Source organism: Quercus robur, chromosome 4 (genome assembly GCF_932294415.1).
Source record: "Quercus robur chromosome 4, dhQueRobu3.1, whole genome shotgun sequence".
Lineage (NCBI taxonomy): Eukaryota > Viridiplantae > Streptophyta > Magnoliopsida > Fagales > Fagaceae > Quercus > Quercus robur.
In genome coordinates, this window is record NC_065537.1 from 79,003,299 (window position 1) to 79,021,903 (window position 18,605).

The 18,605-nt window shown below is 34.7% G+C and overlaps 2 protein-coding genes across 5 annotated transcripts; one reads left to right on the top strand and one right to left on the bottom strand.

Moving 5' to 3' along the window:
• Nucleotides 1-688: 688 nt before the first annotated feature.
• On the bottom strand, nucleotides 689-5,319 carry LOC126723898 (protein TAB2 homolog, chloroplastic). The gene is made up of 5 exons (XM_050427899.1): nucleotides 4,754-5,319; nucleotides 4,479-4,548; nucleotides 2,694-2,865; nucleotides 2,243-2,386; nucleotides 689-1,053 (listed from the first exon to the last, which is right to left on the bottom strand). The coding sequence occupies exons 1-5, from the start codon at nucleotides 5,293-5,295 to the stop codon at nucleotides 794-796; spliced, it is 1,188 nt and encodes a 395-aa protein (XP_050283856.1). The 5' UTR covers nucleotides 5,296-5,319; the 3' UTR covers nucleotides 689-793.
• A 1,133-nt stretch (nucleotides 5,320-6,452) lies between these two features.
• LOC126723899 (uncharacterized) lies at nucleotides 6,453-18,352 on the top strand. Of its 4 annotated transcripts, none has more exons than XM_050427900.1 (13): nucleotides 6,453-6,599; nucleotides 7,642-7,880; nucleotides 7,986-8,112; nucleotides 8,970-9,097; nucleotides 9,180-9,249; nucleotides 9,351-9,453; nucleotides 10,132-10,249; nucleotides 10,417-10,498; nucleotides 12,796-12,857; nucleotides 15,100-15,172; nucleotides 15,263-15,343; nucleotides 16,311-16,391; nucleotides 18,043-18,352. In XM_050427900.1, exons 2-13 carry the CDS (start codon nucleotides 7,678-7,680, stop codon nucleotides 18,205-18,207), a joined length of 1,293 nt encoding a protein of 430 aa, XP_050283857.1. In that variant the 5' UTR covers nucleotides 6,453-6,599; nucleotides 7,642-7,677; the 3' UTR covers nucleotides 18,208-18,352. The 4 variants fall into 4 exon arrangements, with proteins under 4 accessions (XP_050283857.1, XP_050283859.1, XP_050283858.1 ...); XM_050427902.1 differs by having other exon boundaries at nucleotides 6,485-6,599; nucleotides 7,777-7,880; XM_050427901.1 differs by lacking the exon at nucleotides 6,453-6,599 and having other exon boundaries at nucleotides 7,623-7,880.
• The last annotated feature ends 253 nt before the right edge of the window (nucleotides 18,353-18,605 follow it).

Below are 18,605 nucleotides of genomic sequence, written 5' to 3' on the forward strand. Positions count from 1 at the left end.
TTTGATCTTCATCTTTAACGTACTGAACACCACTCAAATCTCTTGTTTTTATTTCCCTCATCTTAGTGGGTTTATAAATTTGATTCTCTCCCTCCGCTCCCAACTTGTTGTATTAAGTTATCATAACCATATCATTATCACCATCTCCTACTCTGCCTTTCTAAACAACTGTTTCTGCTCTATATTAAGATTTAAGCACTAGACAAATCCTTGCTATCAAAAAAAAAAAAAAAAAAAAAGCACTAGACAAATCCTTGGTTGACATTGGTGGAAAAATAGGTTTTGCGTCAATTTTATGAGAAAAGTGCCACGTACACCTTCAACCAGTGAATACACAAACTTGACAAAAAATTATTTATTTTTAATCTTCCAAGAATGCCCTACAAACACATTTTCTCCTTCTATCTATAACTATATGTCTATGTCTGCAAATGCAAGAAGTTTTTCTTTTCTCTTTATTTTGTTTGGGAAGGGGGATGTTGAAGAAATCAGACCTTTTTATAAGATTAATGGTTCTTAAGTGCAAATAATTAATTTGTTCAAACGAATTGAGAAATGACATCCACTTTCACAACAATCTAAGACATGCATTTTGTTGTATGTTTTCTTTTTCTCCAATGCATCATATTTATTTTTATCCAAGTCAAACAACATGCAATTGCAAATGGTAAACCTGGAACAAAGCAAATTAAAAGAACAAAGGAAAAATGTAAATTCACATTCATTTCTGCAATGAGGATGTGTGAAGTGATATAATTTTGAGAGATTGCGTTAGCTTATTTAAGAATTTAAATTATACAGGTGGAGGTGGCAAGTCTAGTAGGAGCCAAAATCCAACACAATCATCTGAATCTAAGTCTTCTTGGATGGCAAGGAAATGTAAGCCTCCACAGGCTTTTTTAGCTGCTTCCCAAGCTTCAGCTTCATTTGTTGTTACAGGAGTTTTCTTGTAGGTAGCATAGATATAGCGAGTAGAAATTCCAACAGATAAAATCAAGGAAGCACGACTGAGTTCCGCCTCAATTGAACAGACTTCCAGTCCATTCATCCAAGCTGCAAGAGTACATCACAAGGTTTTTATAATGATACTTGCTATCCATAGAAGCAGCATAAAAGTGCGTAAGGCATACTTGGAATGAGATAGCAAATGGAAAAAGTATTGCTCCACAATCCATATAGAGTTGGATATGGACATTAAATCAAAATTAAAGAAGTGGATGAGCAAGTAGTGAAGTGAGGAATCCTATTTCTTGCTTGTTTGATATAAATTGGCTAAGAGTAACTCTGGTTAGAACTCCAAATGCACCTTATCAACACGAATCCTCCTATAGCAGTTAAGAATTAGAAAATGCATAATGCTTCTTGCCACTCTCATAAACTATCCATCTGGCTTTGGAACCAATCTTAAAAATGAAAAGTATATGTCAATTAACTTGTAATTAAAGCATCTCCAATAGGAGAGCTAAACACAAAATGCTCTCTACTTTAGAGAGTAAACCTACAAAATAAGCTACTGTTCATTCTCCAATGGACTATTTATATCCAGAAATTTTTTTGGCTCATGAACAGTAGCTTAACAAGTCTGATGGGTTACTGTTCATTCTTCAAATATTTTTTTCCTATTATAATAATAAGGTATTGAATAAAAAAATGTTGGAAGATGTGTAGTTGTTAAAAAAAGAATGAATAATGAATGAAGAAATAATATTTAAATGAGATAGAGAATCTGTTGGAAAGTGTATTTGAAAAAGTGGGTAGCTAAAAGGTAAAAATCACTGTTCATTTTCCAAACAGTATAAAAATTTGCCTAATCTGCTAGAAATGCTCTTAGAGACCTAAATTAATCAGATTACACTTCAAACCCAGAATGAGATACTTTTAACTTTTTGGTTGTTGCAATGATTAATCTAGCAGGTCTCATTGAGCACTACTAATTTGAGGCTGTACATAATTGCTACCTACCATGGCAAGATATGCCAGGCCTTAAGAACTTTGATACCATGCATTTCCTATGACTTGGACTTTGTATATAAAAATTGCATGCAGGAATCAAATTTCTTAAGACTATCCCGAATGCAGATTATAGCTGCCATGCTAAACAATGTGTGCTGTTTTCAGAGATAGTTTTAAAAAGATGTGAAAAAACATATTGGTAAAGCATAAAACAAACCAAATAAAATGATCATGATATAAAATCACTAAGAATTATATGAGAGGTGAAGATGCAAAAAGGAGTATATACCTGCTAAAGGTCTAGCACGTGAAGTGGCAACAGCCAGTCCCGGAATTAATGTCTTATCATCAATTTCAATTCCCAGTAAATCCAAATCTAGACCTGCACCAAACACCAATCTTGTGTCCAAGGATGAGACCTCCTCACGAACAGCTGAAAATGGGAAAGTAAGATCAGTAGAGGCTAGTGAAATACCTTGAAAAAGAAAATCATTATATCCGCTTTTGAATTGAGTGAGACTTCTTTGTGCAACACTTTAGTGAAATGGCATCATACTAAAATTGGATCTTCAAAAGTATCTAATATCTGATAGCTACTAATGTATCATAGCAAAAAAAATTAATTATGCAGTTCAAAATGCAGCATAGATATGAATGTTTCATAAAATAGTCTGGGTTGAGTGCGTAAGTGTAGTATCCGTCTATCATTATCATTGAAAGTAAAAGCTGCTGTGCTGTACCTGAAATTGGCAATTGGACAAAGGCCCATTTTTCACCAAACAGATTCTCAGGAAGCTCCATTGGGAAAGGGTTGTCTAATGCTAGAAGCGGTTTAGATCCCTTTTGAAAACCGGGATGACGCATATATACAGCCTCATAACGTTCTTCCAGCCATAGAAGTAGTGAAAGGCACTGAAAAAATAATAATTCAACCAAAAAGCAGAATTTTTGGATAATTAGGTGACTGTACAAAAAGCAAACAGAACTATAGAAAAACATAAGGGTATAGCCAAGGCAAAACAAACTCTCAGTATAACTCAAAAGTTGGGAAAGAGATTACAATGCAACAAAGAATCCCCACACTAAATAATTAAAATTCACCCTTCCCCAATCAGTAATTCATCATAGTGTCAGAGCAGGTGGTTCTAAGTTCAAATCCTGTCTCTATCTCCCCTTTAAAAGTTTAAAAAGCCCAAGTGTTGGCCCACTTTAAGGGGGAGATTGGACCTATACATGAGAGGGAATGTAAGAATTATGGTTAAGTGATTAAATTTACCATTTACTAATACCCTTGAATAGACAAACAAAACTCATTTGGGCTTTGAAGGGGAAAAGAAGCAAATTATGAAAGGGATAAGGTCAGGAGAACATCCACCAATGACGCTAACAACAATCAAAAAGGAAAACAAGGACGCAGAAAGATCAAAAGCTTCAACCTAAACTAAAGATATCACATAAAGTTTTCCAAGATCATTGGAGCCAAAGATATGGTTGATCTCTTTGGAATTTTGTCAGTTACTTCAACTTGCCCATTCTGCAACATGGTTAAACATCAAGTGAAGATGCCGGGATCAAACCCCATATGTATACCCACCACAAGGATGGAGGTGCCAGTAGGCCAAAGAGCCATTTGCTTCCCTCCCTCTTAAATTTAAAACACAGCAATGAAGAATATAATCTTAGTCTTAATCCTAGGAAAAGATTTCCCTCTGAGTGTGAACCGTCCATTGAATACTATAACTCCAATCCCTTGGTTGTACTTCTCACATAAAGTTTTCCAGAAATTTTCAGAATAAAAGCAATTGAAAAATGGTTGATTGTGATCTTTTGAAGCAGAGTTACATAAAGCACAATAATCATTAGTATCCATACATTTACATCTTATCTTGCATTCTCAACTGATTTTGAATAGCAAGCCAAAGAATGAAAGTGTGCTTAGGAATAGCCTTGCTGAACTAAACACTGGAATGCCATGATTCACTAACTGTACCCGCAATTTAATATTTTCCCAAGCTCTTTTACATTGTATTTCCCATCCAATGCGCCAATCCATTAAATTTTGAGTTTTCTATTAAATCTAGACTTAAATCTTGCTAGAGAATTCCTTTATAATATTATAGCCATCAGTGGAATTGTCATGAACACCACATGTAATAGCCATGGAGAATTTCTAGCATATCATGTCTAAGAATTGTTTCAAACTCTATAATCTATATGCCCCATTGATAACACATGTATTCGCTTGTATCATCTCAATAGTTTCAAGAAATAATTCATGAATCTCCCAACAGATTTACAATTCCTACTGTTATTTTATTCTCCATGCCTATTGTGCACAATGTGATCCAATTCAATCAAAGTTAGGACTTCTATTCATGATCCAATCTTCATCCTAGTTGCTTTTAACAAGGACCTAACTTTGGATTTGAACTCAATAAACAACAAATTCAATGAAAAAAAAAAAGAACTTAAAATTTGATAAAACAGAGAAGTAAAACAAAATCATAACGAAAGGCTATACGCACCCGTTTACTTGGAATAGGTTTTATACCAAGCTCCTTACATGCTTTTGTTATAATTGTTTGCATCTGTGACCTTCAAACAAAGAATCAACCCATTGTTAAAGAAATCAATCAAAACACACACTCACACAAACATTTATACATACACAAATGTGTACACGCTACAAAATTCATGCATATTATCGAATAATTCAATTTGAAAACTCACATATTTGTACATACATAATTGTGTAGATATATATACAACAAAAAACCATACATACAATCAAAAAATTCACCTAAAGAAGCGGATTTTCTCCGGTAGAGGGACTCCCAAATCATCACTTATTGATACAATAGCATCCTTCAAAGTAACACTATTGATAACATTGTTAGGAAAATACTTTGTGTATTGAAGTGAAAGAGAACTGTCACATACAACTAGCTCCCACAGCTTCTTCCCTCTGATATCTAGTATAGGCCTAGAGCAAAAATCCAGCTCCCACTCCAAAATGCTCCCGGGATCGGTTTCCGGGTCAAGATAGCTCAGTTCTGCAGTTGGGTCGTCCTCTTCTTCATCATCATCATCAAATTCCACTTCTTTCGGTGCAAAAACTGAGCTTTCTGACACAGAACTAGACCTGATAGGGTGGAGTTTTTGTTGGTTTCTTCTTGAAGGTTTTGTGAGGAAAGTGAATGAAACTTTGATGGGTTTTGCGAGAGAGGAAAATTTGGAGATGGGTTTGTGGGATTGAAGTGTTGGAGTTCTGATTCTGGTGGTGTTGAAGCTTAGACTAGCCATTGGAGTAGTGTATGGAACTGATAAGAGAGTGTGAGACATAAAAGGAAACACAGGTAGGTAGTTCTGTTTTCCACCACATATATCCGTTGGAGATAATGGGCCGAGCTTGATAATGTGCTTGATATAGGCCAGGTCCATCATATATTAGTCTTGTTGTAATATGGATATTTTAAGGTAATTAAAAAATTCTTGTAATTTTAGACTGTTTATTATTAAATGAGTGCTTTAGATTTTGACAAGTTATCTATCACTTAAAAAAATTTCAAAGAAAATTAATTAACATTTGTTTATATATAGATGATAAGCTTTGTTTCTCAAAAAAAAAAAAAAAAAAAAAAGATGATAAGATAAAAGCTTATGGTGTTGCTTAATGATGCTAATTCTTTATTACCAATTTCTTTATTTAACTATTATAAACTTTACCAATTAAATGGATTGAAATTTACTTTGAGCTATGGATGACATGATACAATGTAAACCACTCAATTCATAATGTATACTTGAAATTTTAAGAAGTTCCTAGGCCTCAAAGTGACATTGCACTAACACTAATTTTGCACAAATGGAAATTCTCTCCTTGATGTTTGTGATCAACATCACATTTGAAATGATTTTTTTTCCTAATTGATTATTGGATTTAAAATATTTGGCATTTTTTTATGGTATTGCTTTATACTATCAAGCCAAGACATTTTTAATAATAGTTATAGATGAAATTCAAACTCAATTATCTTATTTGACAATAATGAAATTTAACAAATTAGGTGAATCACATAACTCAAGCGATAAAAAAATTTAACAATTTAGGTGAATCATATAACTCAAGGGTTAACAAAATTTATTAAGCTAGAAAAAAAAACAAAAGAAAAAAAGGTCAAAGTAGAAATTTCATCAATAATCTCAAACAAATTAGGAATCAATAAAAGGTAAGTTAATCCAAAAATATAATTTAACTCAAAGAAAAAAAAATTATAATTTCAATACATTCACCATGTTTATCAATCTCATGAGACTATGAGAGGAATCTCATTAAGTTTAGTATAAAATTAAAAACTGTTCCTTTTCCTTTTTTTTTTAATCTAAAAATGACTATACGTATAATTGAGCCCTAGAACACAAAAGATGAGCCCAAGAAGGTTAAAGAGGTCCAGCCCAACATAATATTCTTTGCATTTTGCATTCACTCGTCATCTAATATTTGCCGCGGATAAAGCACAAAATAAAAAACCACACTTTCTCAAACTCTCAAACTCAACCTCTAAACTCTCTCTCTCTCTCTCTCTCTCTCTCTCTCTCTCTCTCAGGTGAAAGAAGCTCCTCTCAACGCGACTTTATTCCTCCATGTAAACCCTATTCCCCCATACACGCACGCACATATATTCCATGTGTATATGCATATATGTATAATTGTGTAATTACTGGCTATGCACGTATAATAATTCCATGCCCACCAACTGTTTGAAAAAATGCTTTTTTTTTCTTCCATTTTTGGTCTAAGATTTGTCCATTTTTTTTCCATGCAAGCAAATGGGTAATCTGTGAATTGGTTCATATTTAAAATTTAAAACCCTTAATGGGTATTCTAATATTCTTAGCCTGCATTCATGTTAATTGTGTACTGTTTTTACTACATGGATGTTATTTCCATAGTGAATGGTCTAGAAAGTTTCTTCTTTGACCTTTGTTTATTGGGTCTGGAATTAGTATCTAAAAAAAGTTGCAGTGGGTCTTTTTTTTTTTTTGGTTGATTGTTTGGGTGCTTTGGAAGTTTTTTTGGTATTGAGTAAGCTACACAAACTTCAATTTGGCCCTGATATGGATTTTTCCTGCTCAATTTTCACATAAAAAAGAGACCATTTTGATTGTTGATTTTGCAACCCGAGGAAGGCACTAGCCACATCTGTGTTTTTACGCCAAAAGAACTAGTCAAGTTACAACTGGGCTCCTTGTAATCACTTATATAGCCCAGTTTGACCTAATGAACACCAATGTAGGACTTAGCGCACCTTCGCATAACACAAACCTACGCAATCCAATTCACATAATTCAGGGTATCACAGACTCACAGTTGACTCCTTTGGTTTTTAATCAGAAATTTCTTTCCTGATTTCAGTTGATTACATTTGAACTCTTTCTAGTTACAAAACTGCAAGCCATATTTATTGAAGTTAAAAACTTCCTTCAAAGGGAAACATGGAATTCCAAGTGCTGTTTTGTTGTCATGATACTGGTAGTTAAGTCTGCAACTTAATTTTCCTTTATTGTATATGATCATCTAGGTCTTTGTAGGATGCTGCCAATAATTTGTATCGATTCAGCAACATTGATCTTATTTATAATTTATCTACTGTCTCATGTGGGTATAGTTTTTTATTTAATGGATAGGTACCCAATGGAGCAGGCTATGGTCTGATTAGAGTGATGATGAAGTTAACTGGATATTCTTTACCAGCTTCATCTACTCCTATTTATTTAAATATCCTTAAAAAACACAGCATATTTTCTTCCAATATTTTTCAGAGAAATCCTACCAAATCAAAAGGACCGTCTACTTATACACGAAAAGATCAAGTACTTGCAGATGCTGCGATGGTTGCCGGGCAGTATCTTCCTCCCTGGTTTAGGTGCGGTTTCATACGCTTCTCTTTTATATTGTCAGTTCTAAATCAAGAGGACCGCCAATTCTTTGATTGTATGAAGTTAATATGATTTTAGTGTTTTATTGGCAGTGTTGCTCCAATGATGGACTGGACAGATAATCATTATAGGACTCTTGCCCGGCTCATATCGAAACATGCATGGCTCTACACGGAGATGCTTGCAGCAGAAACAATTGTTTATCAGAAGGATAATCTGGTAAGTTATTTAAAGACTTGCCTTTTGAAGGAGCTTTAAGAAGTATTACCAATATTTTCAGTAACCAAAGTATTTAGAACTTAAAAGGAGGTGACATTGTAGGATGAAGCATGTGAAATTATGAAAGTGATTCTTTAAAATCTATAGATTTTGGTGTTATATTATATATTGGATTGCTTGTCAATTAGCTCTAGCTCAAATGACAACTACTTTTTCCATAAGAATTGGCGGGTGAAGTTCTGGGTTCAAGATTCAAAAGCATTTAATACAAGTTCCTCTATCTACACCATCTAAGAAATAATGGTGCTTCATTTCTGGTTTCTCTCAATGTTTATAGACCTTCTCTTGGTCTCTGTTCTTTGTGGATGTCCTGCCAAATCCCTCAAATAAATGTCAATATATGTCAAAGTGAGAGTAAATAGTAGTTTTCCATCTTTATTGGATTTTCAAAGGTTCTGACATAATGGTATCAACTTATATATAATATGTGAAGAACATTAAAATCTTATGATTGTAGTTTCCTTCTGTCTTCATATCCTAAAATTTATTGCTCATCTTCCTGTTATAAGCCTACTACAAAAGGGGAAATGAAGTAAAAAGTAAGAGGAACTATTTAGGTTTCGCTAGTTCCATCTATTAGTTTGCCATTTTTATGTTGAATGATTACTGCCATGAACATATTACTCCATTGCTACCAATAATGCCTACACCCTCAACTCATTCTAAAAAAATGGATTTCTTGGTTCATACTTCATCTTCCCCACCAACCCCCCAAATATCTGGTGGATCTGATATTTTGCTATCTCAATACCTTTGATTCTTTATTTATTATTGTTTTTTTTGTTTATATTGCTCAGGACAGATTCTTGGCATATTCTCCAGAGCAACATCCTATTGTGCTTCAAATTGGTGGGAACAATTTGGAAAACTTGGCAAAAGCTACTGAACTTGCTAATCCATACCACTATGATGAAATAAATTTCAAGTTTGTACAATATTTTGTGCCATATTTCTAAGTTTCTTTTTTCCTTTTGATCACTGAACTAAGACCTTTTAGTATTTGCCAGTTGTGGATGTCCTAGTCCAAAAGTAGCTGGACATGGATGCTTTGGTGCTCGTCTTATGCTTGATCCAAAGGTTTGGCAACTAAGCTGATTATTTTGTTGAGTGCAACCTCTCTAGACAGTAATTTTCTGTCAGCTTGCTCTGATATATACATTTGTTGTTTACAAGGACAGTTTGTGGGTGAGGCTATGTCAGTAATTGCTGCCAATACAGATGTTCCTGTTAGTGTTAAATGTCGAATTGGTGTCGATGATCATGACTCGTACAATGAGCTTTGTAAGGTCCTCTTATGAACATTCTTTTTTCTGTTTAAGTTAAAAGCAACCTATTTAAGTTGAAAGTTTGCTTGGAACTTTTTATTTTTCTTTTATAAATTTACAAGGAACAACTGATGAATATAAACCGGGGCCAAAGTTTGTGCTTTCCTGCTTTCATCCAAAAAGTCCTCTCCAACTTTGCATGCTTAAAGGGTGCGTTTGAATGTCATGCAAATAATCATGCTTTCAGTTATGTGGAATCTTGTTTCATATTGTAGCATGGGGTTATTAGCTCAATATCTTCTGATTATTGTAGCATGGGTGCATTTGACTGTAATGTGAATAGACTGGCATTCAGTTATGTGGAATTTGATTATGCATCATTACTGTAAATATGCAAATAAAATCTTGCTGTTTATTGATTTCCTTTTGCTTGACAAATTTATGTTTCTATTCCTTTCTATATTTTATAGTTATGTAATTTTTATGCTATGTTCCATGAATTCCTCTCCAAGAGTTGGCTATGTTCTTTGCCATTAAACCAAGCCTCAATTAATCTAGCTAAGTTGCATTGTCACTGTTTATCCGATATTGTACCTATAATTTTTTTAGGTGATACTTTTTTTTGGTATCTTATATTGGAATTGCCAGGTTGCATCCTAATTTTTTGGCTGCTATTTTTCTTTTCCCTTTTCAGGTGATTTTATTTACAAAGTATCTTCTCTATCACCAACTAGACATTTCATAATACATTCGAGGAAGGCAATGCTCAATGGCATTAGCCCAGCTGAGAATCGAAGTATTCCTCCCTTGAAGTATGTACTTAATTATTTTGCTGTTTCAGTTACTTGTCAAAAAAAAAAAAATTTGCTGTTTTAGTAATTTTTAAAAGTTCCTGGTTAAGATATCTTTTTTTTTTTTTTTTTGTGGTTCTAGCTTTATTCCAGACCGCTTTTTCTAAATATTTCATTTCATTATGCAGATATGAGTACTTTTATGGTCTCTTGCGTGACTTTCCGGACTTAAGGTTTACAATCAATGGAGGCATAAATTGTGTTGATGAGGTGAGCCATTGTCAAACTAACTGTTTCTCTTCTTCTTCTTTTTTCTTGGTGTGTGAGAGAGAGGGGGGGAGGGTCTGTTAATGTACACCTGTATTTAAAAAAATGTTATCTATAAAGCACACATGAGTATGCATTTATAAATGTTTACATACAATGCATGTACATATGTACATACATAGGTTCTGTTCACATGAAAAAAAAAAAAAAAAAAAAAAACCCTACTAGAAGGCCTCTGAACTCCTCCCTCAAGAGACTATTGCATTACCCATGCCTCCTAATGAAAATTGAGGTCCTTGCTTGGGTACCTCATCCTGTGGACTTCCTTGCTTGTGTCCGCATGACTTTCATGCTTTAGGATTTTTTTTTCTCCAGCTAGCATAGTGCCAAATATGTCCATAAAAAGGCTATTTCTTCTGTTTTCCCTTTTATCTGTGTCTCGTTGGATTGGTAAGGAGCAATTCCCTGGGCCCGGACACCAGGGTGGACTGGGAGATATGCCTACCAGGCAGAGTGTTATCTTCTCTTTTTATTTAGGGGAGAAGGGGAGGTTAGGAAGCAGGGTTTGCAGAAACAGGGTCAACTGAAGATCAATATAGGATTTTTTTTTTTTTTTTTTTTGATAACATAGGAGAACTTCACTCAGATTAGTTGCACGTCGCAGAGCATACTGTACAACAATCCTCATTGTTAATCAAACTCCTACGGGCAACTGACCCCACCCGCCAGAACCAGTTACCGGGTAATTCAGGGGCTTTTCACCCCTGACGGGCTAAGCAGATCAATATAGGATTTCTAGAAAACACGTTTTGCTAGAGTTAACAAGCTAAAGTTAATTGATTTGATACAGGATTCCTAAGCTCAATAAAAGCAAGTGGAAGTGATTGTTACCTCAGTATCTTCAAGTTTTTCCAAGATATGTGACTCCATACAAAGATTAGAAAAGAATCAATTTAATATTCTAGATGTAGGTGTTGCCTCAGTTCACACCTATAGTTGGGCCTTCACATAGCTTATATGGAACCTTAATGAATGAATTTTGTATGACCATTCGTTTAGAAAAATCTCATTCAAATCAGTAACCGACCCTTCGTTAACAGGACATGAGTTTATTCCATAACTGTCAGCTGGCTAGAGGTTTTTTGAACCTATTTTATTTAACTTTCCATTTTAGGCTAGCCAGGAGCCTTTAGTTCAAGTAGTTGGCACCTCCTGGTGTTTTCAAATGAGGCATCCAGGGTTCAAATCTCCCCTCTTCCAATTATCAAATTGTCAAAAAACTTTCTGCTTTAGGCTACCTTGTTACATCAGTTTGTTTTTGCCATTGAATATTTTAACTATAAATGAATTTATTCTTTGCTTATCTGTTGACATCTGAAGCCAGGTTTTGTTTGTTCCTTCTTTGTCAATAAATTTTTTTGATATGTATTGATATTTTAGTAAAAGAAGAGGTTACTTCATGCCCACATTGATGAACACAACGTAACCTAAAAGAATTATGCACAAGAGTGAAGTGATTGTGTGAAATCTAATGACAAAGAATGGACAAACGAAATTTTTCATTGATGAACACAACGTAACCTAAAAGAATTATGCACAAGAGTGAAGTGATTGTGTGAAATCTAATGACAAAGAATGGACAAACGAAATTTTTCTTTGTGGTTGGAACATAAGAGTGTGTTAGATATGTGCTAGCTCCCATCATCTTGATTTCACAGAGAAAATAGATTGCTAGTTTTTTGAGTCTGGAAGCATTTGTTGGAACTCAGAATAGTGTAAATTTGTTGTTTAATTATTATGCATATAGTTATTGAATTTGTTGTTATCTATAAAAAATTCCCTTAAGTTCATAAGTTAAGATTTTTTGTTGGTTAACATGATCTAATGATTACCAAAAATTTTGTTTCTTCTTGACTGTCTCTATCCTATTTGCTTATGTCCTTGCATACTTGCATGCATCTGGTGTAAATGCTTACTATGAATTTACTAACATTTACACGTGTCTGGTGTAAAATTTGTTCTTTTGTCCTTATAATTGCTTTAATCTTTGGTTTTTGCTTTTGACATGGTTTGCTAGTTCACAGCTGCAAAAATTTGCTTCAAGCATTTTTATTTTATGGAATTTTTTTTAATAAGTAAAGAATTTTATTAATAATGAAAACATGAAAAGGCTGAGGCCAAAGAAAACAGGGAGTATACTAAGGAATTTTTATTTTATGGCATTTGCTGTTTCTAAATTATTACTGAATGTTCCGATACTTCAATTTATACTTATTTTCTCATGGACCTTTAAATTATAGGTCAATGCAGCTCAAAGGGCAGGAGCTCATGGTGTAATGGTTGGACGTGCTGCATACCATAAGTATGTGTTATGAATAATTTTGAGAATTTTATTTTGGTCAGCTCTTTATTCTCTTGGCTGTTGACCAATGAGTTTCGACCCTCAGATTTGTGTGGATTCATGAATTCATTGTATTGTTTAACATTTTTCTAGGAGCAGTTGAGTAGATAGTCAGTATGCTTAAACTGTCATCATAAAACCATTGTAGACTGCAAATGTTATGCTTACAAATATATTTGCTGATAAAGAAAATAAAAATAAATAAATAAAAGAAGATGGAGTGACAACAAACATGGTAGTTCTAAGTCAATTATAAAATCAAGTTGTAATTAGTGTCTGAAAAATAAATTACACAGACACACATGCAAATTAGTTTTTTGATATAGGTTGTCTGAGAGGGAGAACAGGAGGTGAGGGAACCTTACAGAAGATCCTCAATGCTATCTTTATTTAACAAAGTTGTTAACTATGAAGTTCTCAAAACAGGTAGTTGTATGACATTATTTGATATTCCCTTTAAACAGCTCGAACATTGAAATCCAGCTCATCATGTGTAATTCTGTCATTTTCTTAGATAATGTAGTCTCAGATTCAATCACCTGAAGGACATGGGCACTCTTTTTCTTAATTCCATAGAAGAAGGCATAAGGGGTGAGATTGCAGTGCTTAAAATCCTGGCAGGGGTGTTAATCGGGTTGTTAAACCATCTTCTTTGGATTTCCTAGAAATACTGAGTAGCCTTATTACTTCCAATCCATGACTACTTGTACACTTAGCAAACTAAACTCTGCAACCTGGCAGGCACGGAGTGCATCTCTTACTTCACTTTCTTAATAGGCTCTTGTCAATGGTGAAAAATGGGTAGATACCATAGATTCTCTAGCCTTCATCAGTTAAAATCCAAAACTTAATTCAGTTTACAAGAAAATTCCTATACCATTGTCCCTCAAATCTGGAGGAAGGTCTAATGTCATTTTCTCCTTCCTATTGGTCATCCTTAACCATAGTGATGTATTGAGGTCGAGGTACACATAATTGTCAAATAATGTATTTTGCCTACAGTGATATCTTTTATTCTCCTTATTAGTTATTGTTGTATTAGTGTATGTTGCTCAATATGCTTAAAATTCTTACATAATTGGCAAAATATGTGCATGAATTATGTAATTTCTGGAAAACAAGCACTGCTGATTTTTCATGCAAAATTATGCATCAAATATTCAGAATCTAATGTCTAATACCGAACCATTAATTATTACTTTCAATATACTTTGATTATATAAATGCTACTGTATTATTTGTAATCTGTACATGAAGTATATTGTTGCATATATCTCTTTTTTTCTTTGGTAAATAAAGCATTCTATAAGAACCCATTAGGGTGCCTCCTAGTGGTTGGAAGCTTGGGATGAGCTGTAGACCCAAACATCCTGGGTTCAATCCTCACTAGCGGGTGTAGGCTTGTGTGTCCATAGTTTACTCCCCAGGGTTGGGTCCAAAGGGCCCTGCCTTGGTGAGATTCCACATCATAAAAATAATAATAATAAATAAAACATTTGATAAGAAAGCGCTGCTGCACTGCTGGAGGGGGAGGGGTGTGGAAGTACAGAGGGAATATTTATTATGTGTGTAGGCTTCTCCATCAGTTAAGATTTACTTATTTATTTTTAAAGTAAACTACAAAGTTTATAATAGTAAAGTATAAAATGATTAACATGCCCGTGCATCTAGGAAAAAGAAAGAAAATGTAACTTTTTGATGCTTTTGTTAATCTTAAAGTAAATTATGCATAATAAGAACCCTTTTTTCTCTAGGGGTAGGTGAACAGTGAAAGAGCTGACTTCAAACTTGTCTATTAAAGTTACTTAAAATTTGTATTTTTCTTGCATCATGAGTACTAGGATCATACATTTTCATAGCAAGTATCATAAAGTTGTCAAGATGTGATACATACTTATGACACACATAATTTTCCATGAGGAAATTACCATTATGTGCATTTTAAGATTCTGACAACTGTTGCCCCCAAGTAGGCATTGCCAGAAATTTGTAGTATTAACAGTTTCTTATGTAAATATATAGTAATGATACATATTGATATGCTGTAGAATGGGTTCTCACATCAGCAGTGTGGTGAGCATTATGCTAATGTTTTTTTCTCTGTGAGGTTTTCTTTTCGCATTTGGGTTGAGATGTTTCTATCATATTTTTCTATGCTGATACTGAATATGTTGACTAAATAACACTTTACCCTTTGTTTCAGCCCTTGGCAGGTTTTGGGACATGTTGATTCTGTAATTTATGGTGCACCAAGCAGTGGTATTACACGACGTCAGGTCATTAGCAGGCTTGGCTCTCAAATGGATGCATCTCATTTTCTTCGATTGATTTACTTCGCTAACAGTTTATAATTTCTGTCCCTTTAGATCCTGGAAAAATATCAAGTGTATGGCGATTCTGTTTTGGGAAAATATGGAATTAAGCCACATGTACGGGACGTGGTGAAGGTAGGGATTTACTATGTGGCTGTCTAGTATGATTTACTATGTGGCCTTATATTTTGAGGACAACTGGACAAAGAATAAAACAGAATTGTGTCTGTGTGATATATGAACCACTGTTCTATTGCTCGTGCACAGATTATTATGCTATTGTTATATTGCATGGGAATATATATCTTTTGTCTCTATGATTATAATAAATGTCGGGAGTTCAGCTTTTTTCCCCCCTGGAAGAAAAAGGGAAGGAGGTGGTGACCAAAGGTGGCTTGGCTTCCCTACCTAGGCATGACTACAGTAGCATCCTACCCGCTGCGTTTAGTGAGCGATAGCTACCCTAGCCCCACTAGGGGCACCAATGAGCACTAAGCCGGTGTTTCACCAATAATCCATAGGTGCTCCCGTTGCAGGAGTCAAACCCAGGACCTAGTGCCTGCCAAACCGGTTGGGAGTAAATCCTCAATTGTGCGGGAATTAATAAATGTGTATGTTGGATGTATGTTGCCTAGAATAATGCCATTTTGTGGAATTTGGTATTTTGCCCTAACTTGATAGCATCTGTTTATCAATCCACATGCCAAATATAAGTCATTTAGATGCCAAAGAGACAGATCATTGCCATTGCTGCTATGCTGATCCAGTATATCTCCCTTGTCACTTGCTACCTGTTGCCTTGTGAGGTCCAATGTTTGCAAGTGGCCATTGTGGATATATTTGGAAATGCAAAACAATTTTTGTAAAAGGAATCCCTCAATATTGTGTTGCTATCAAAAAAATATTGTGTTGCTATACATACACCACTAAAGACATGTCTATATCATCTTCCCCTACTTGTTGCCCTTATTTTTTCCCTCTCCATTGTCTTTCCCAACTTGCATGGAATAGCCTTTTTGCCTAGTGTTGATCAAGTCTAGCTTTTTTCTTCCACCCATAAAATGTTTTTGTGTTTTTAAATGACCCTTAAACCCTGTTGCAGCCTTTACTTCATCTTTTCTATTCGGAGCCTGGGAATGGCCTGTGGAAGCGCAAAGCTGATGCTGCATTCCAAAATTGCAAGGTATGTCAATTATTACAAGTGATTTTATTCAGTGCTTTGTAGAAAAGGTTCTTAGTGGTTCGTTACTATCCAGGAAAGTAACCAAAAGCAGGATATACAAAGTTGTGGTCAAACATTACCAAACCATCTGCATAATTTGCTCTACTTGTTCTAATTTTGTATGGTAGATCATATCTGTTAGCTTGGACTGCTTTATTTTTATCTTCATTTATAGTCCAAGTGAAACAGCGTATAGAAAGTTAGGAAGATGCAAAAGATTAATATCTACAATTATTTGTGGACGGCATGAGTTTGAGAAGAAAAAACCACAACCCTGACACATGGTTTTTCTATCTGACTCTGTTTATGTGCAGTGTGCACACAGCATGCCCTTCTCACACCACCACTTATGTCTATAGACCCAACCATCGCATGAAAATGTGGTTTGGGTGTCCATGGAAGTTAATCAGATGCAATGCCCCACTGCAAGTCCCCACACCCCCTGTCTTTTCCCCCACTGCTGCTTTTGTCATTCATTACCTGTTGCTCCTTGGTCTCTTTTCCAGGACACCTATTGAGTTGGGTGTGTTAAGTTGCAAATATGGGACAATGCCCAGTTAGACTAGTATGAATTTCAGTATTTCATTCTAGTAGTTGCATGCCATCATCTGTTGCTTCTGAATAGTGGCTGCCCACTGAAGCCTGTGAAACATCTCTCCCTATCCAAGAGACAGCCTTGGATGCGTTAACTGAGGATTCGGGTGATTATTTCTCAAGATTTACTGAGGCAGTTGCATCAACAAGGAAAGTAAAACCTAGGATAAAATTTGAATTGTTGTTGGTAGTTGGTACTCATGCAGCCATTTTGGTGTCTGCTGGGCCCAAGCTAAAGTGGTTACAGTCAATGCTCCAACCTCTAACAAGTAAAGACGTGTTCCAGAAAAGATTTATGGAATTTTTGTTAACTGATTGTTTCACCCCAGTATATTTCGTGTATACTTGGGTGACTCATTTTTCTGATATATATCTCCAATTGCTTAAAAAAAAAAAAAAAAAAACCACAAAGATGCATTCCAGAAAAGATGTTCTGAACTAAAACTCTAGGGATATATATCAAAGCATTCTTCTGACATCCATACTAGCTATTAGCAAATATGGGTCAGCCGCCTCCATAGACATCATCCCAGTGTATTAGAAAAGCTTGGATTAGTTATTCAGTAAAAACCACTGGATCATATGTTAAAAGTTCACAGTTTTGCTTAGAACTTCTGAAACTATAGGGTTTAAATATAATTTCTCAAAGAAATCTAAAGTGCAAGATATTAGTCAACTGAAATTCTGAAGAGATAAACCCCGAATTATTCTTCTGATCCCCCCGTATCTAGCTGTTAGCAAAGTCATTTCCACACCTTAATTTCATTTACATGTTTATTGCATCGTTTCGTTTCATGTGGTTTCTTTGTTTACTGAACACTGTTGGATACATCTTTGGAGCTAAAAGGAGGGTTAATCCAAAGTGTTTAATGGCCTAGCTGCTTATCTTAATGCAAAGAGTGTTTTGCTCTCTGATCTTCTGCAGACATTATTAAATCTTTTCCTTCATTTAATTTTTGTTTGTTTTTAATTGCTTCTTTTGCTTGAAGTTTCTGACACAATTTTAAAAACATTGTAGTCAATTAAATCATTTTTTGAGGAAACCCTTGTTGCAATTCCTGACTCTGTCATGGATTCTCCTGTTGCGGAGCCACTATCCGGTCGTGATGATCTTTTTGAGAATATAGATAGCTTGCTTCCCACTCCATATAAATTGAGAGAACAGGAGGTACTATATGCTTAATTTGTATTTCTATTTGGAATTTGATGTTACTATTAATTGTATCTTGTCTCATATCATGAGCAATTTTTTTGGAGCGTGGCCCCATTGGTCTCGCGGAACAATATTAACCAAATTCATCAGTGGATAATCAAAATTTTCTCTATCAGCATGTGTGAGTGCTTACATTTAAATATTTAAATCCTGACTCTTTATTGGATGGCTTAACTTTTGTTGGACCAAAATTGTAATAGCTATTTTGATGGTATCTAGTAATTTATTAATGTTTACTAATTCCAGGGAAAAGAAATTATTTATATTATGTAACAATTTATTAAAAGTTCTTTTCAATCAAGTATTTACTTGCTGGATTTTTCAATTGAAATGTAGCTCAATTTATATATACCAAATTTACTCAATGC

Excerpts from the sequence above, each read along its gene's own strand:
- LOC126723898 (XM_050427899.1), bottom strand. The coding sequence starts at position 5,295 with ATGTCTCACACTCTCTTATCAGTTCCATACACTACTCCAATGGCTAGT. Across the intron at positions 2,866-4,478 it reads AACCTATTCCAAGTAAACGG|TGCCTTTCACTACTTCTATG; the intron begins GTGCGTATAGCC and ends TTATTTTTTCAG. Across the intron at positions 1,054-2,242 it reads ACGTGCTAGACCTTTAGCAG|CTTGGATGAATGGACTGGAA; the intron begins GTATATACTCCT and ends GTACTCTTGCAG.
- LOC126723899 (XM_050427900.1), top strand. The coding sequence starts at position 7,678 with ATGATGAAGTTAACTGGATATTCTTTACCAGCTTCATCTACTCCTATT. Across the intron at positions 9,098-9,179 it reads TATGATGAAATAAATTTCAA|TTGTGGATGTCCTAGTCCAA; the intron begins GTTTGTACAATA and ends AGTATTTGCCAG. Across the intron at positions 12,858-15,099 it reads GGACGTGCTGCATACCATAA|CCCTTGGCAGGTTTTGGGAC; the intron begins GTATGTGTTATG and ends CCTTTGTTTCAG.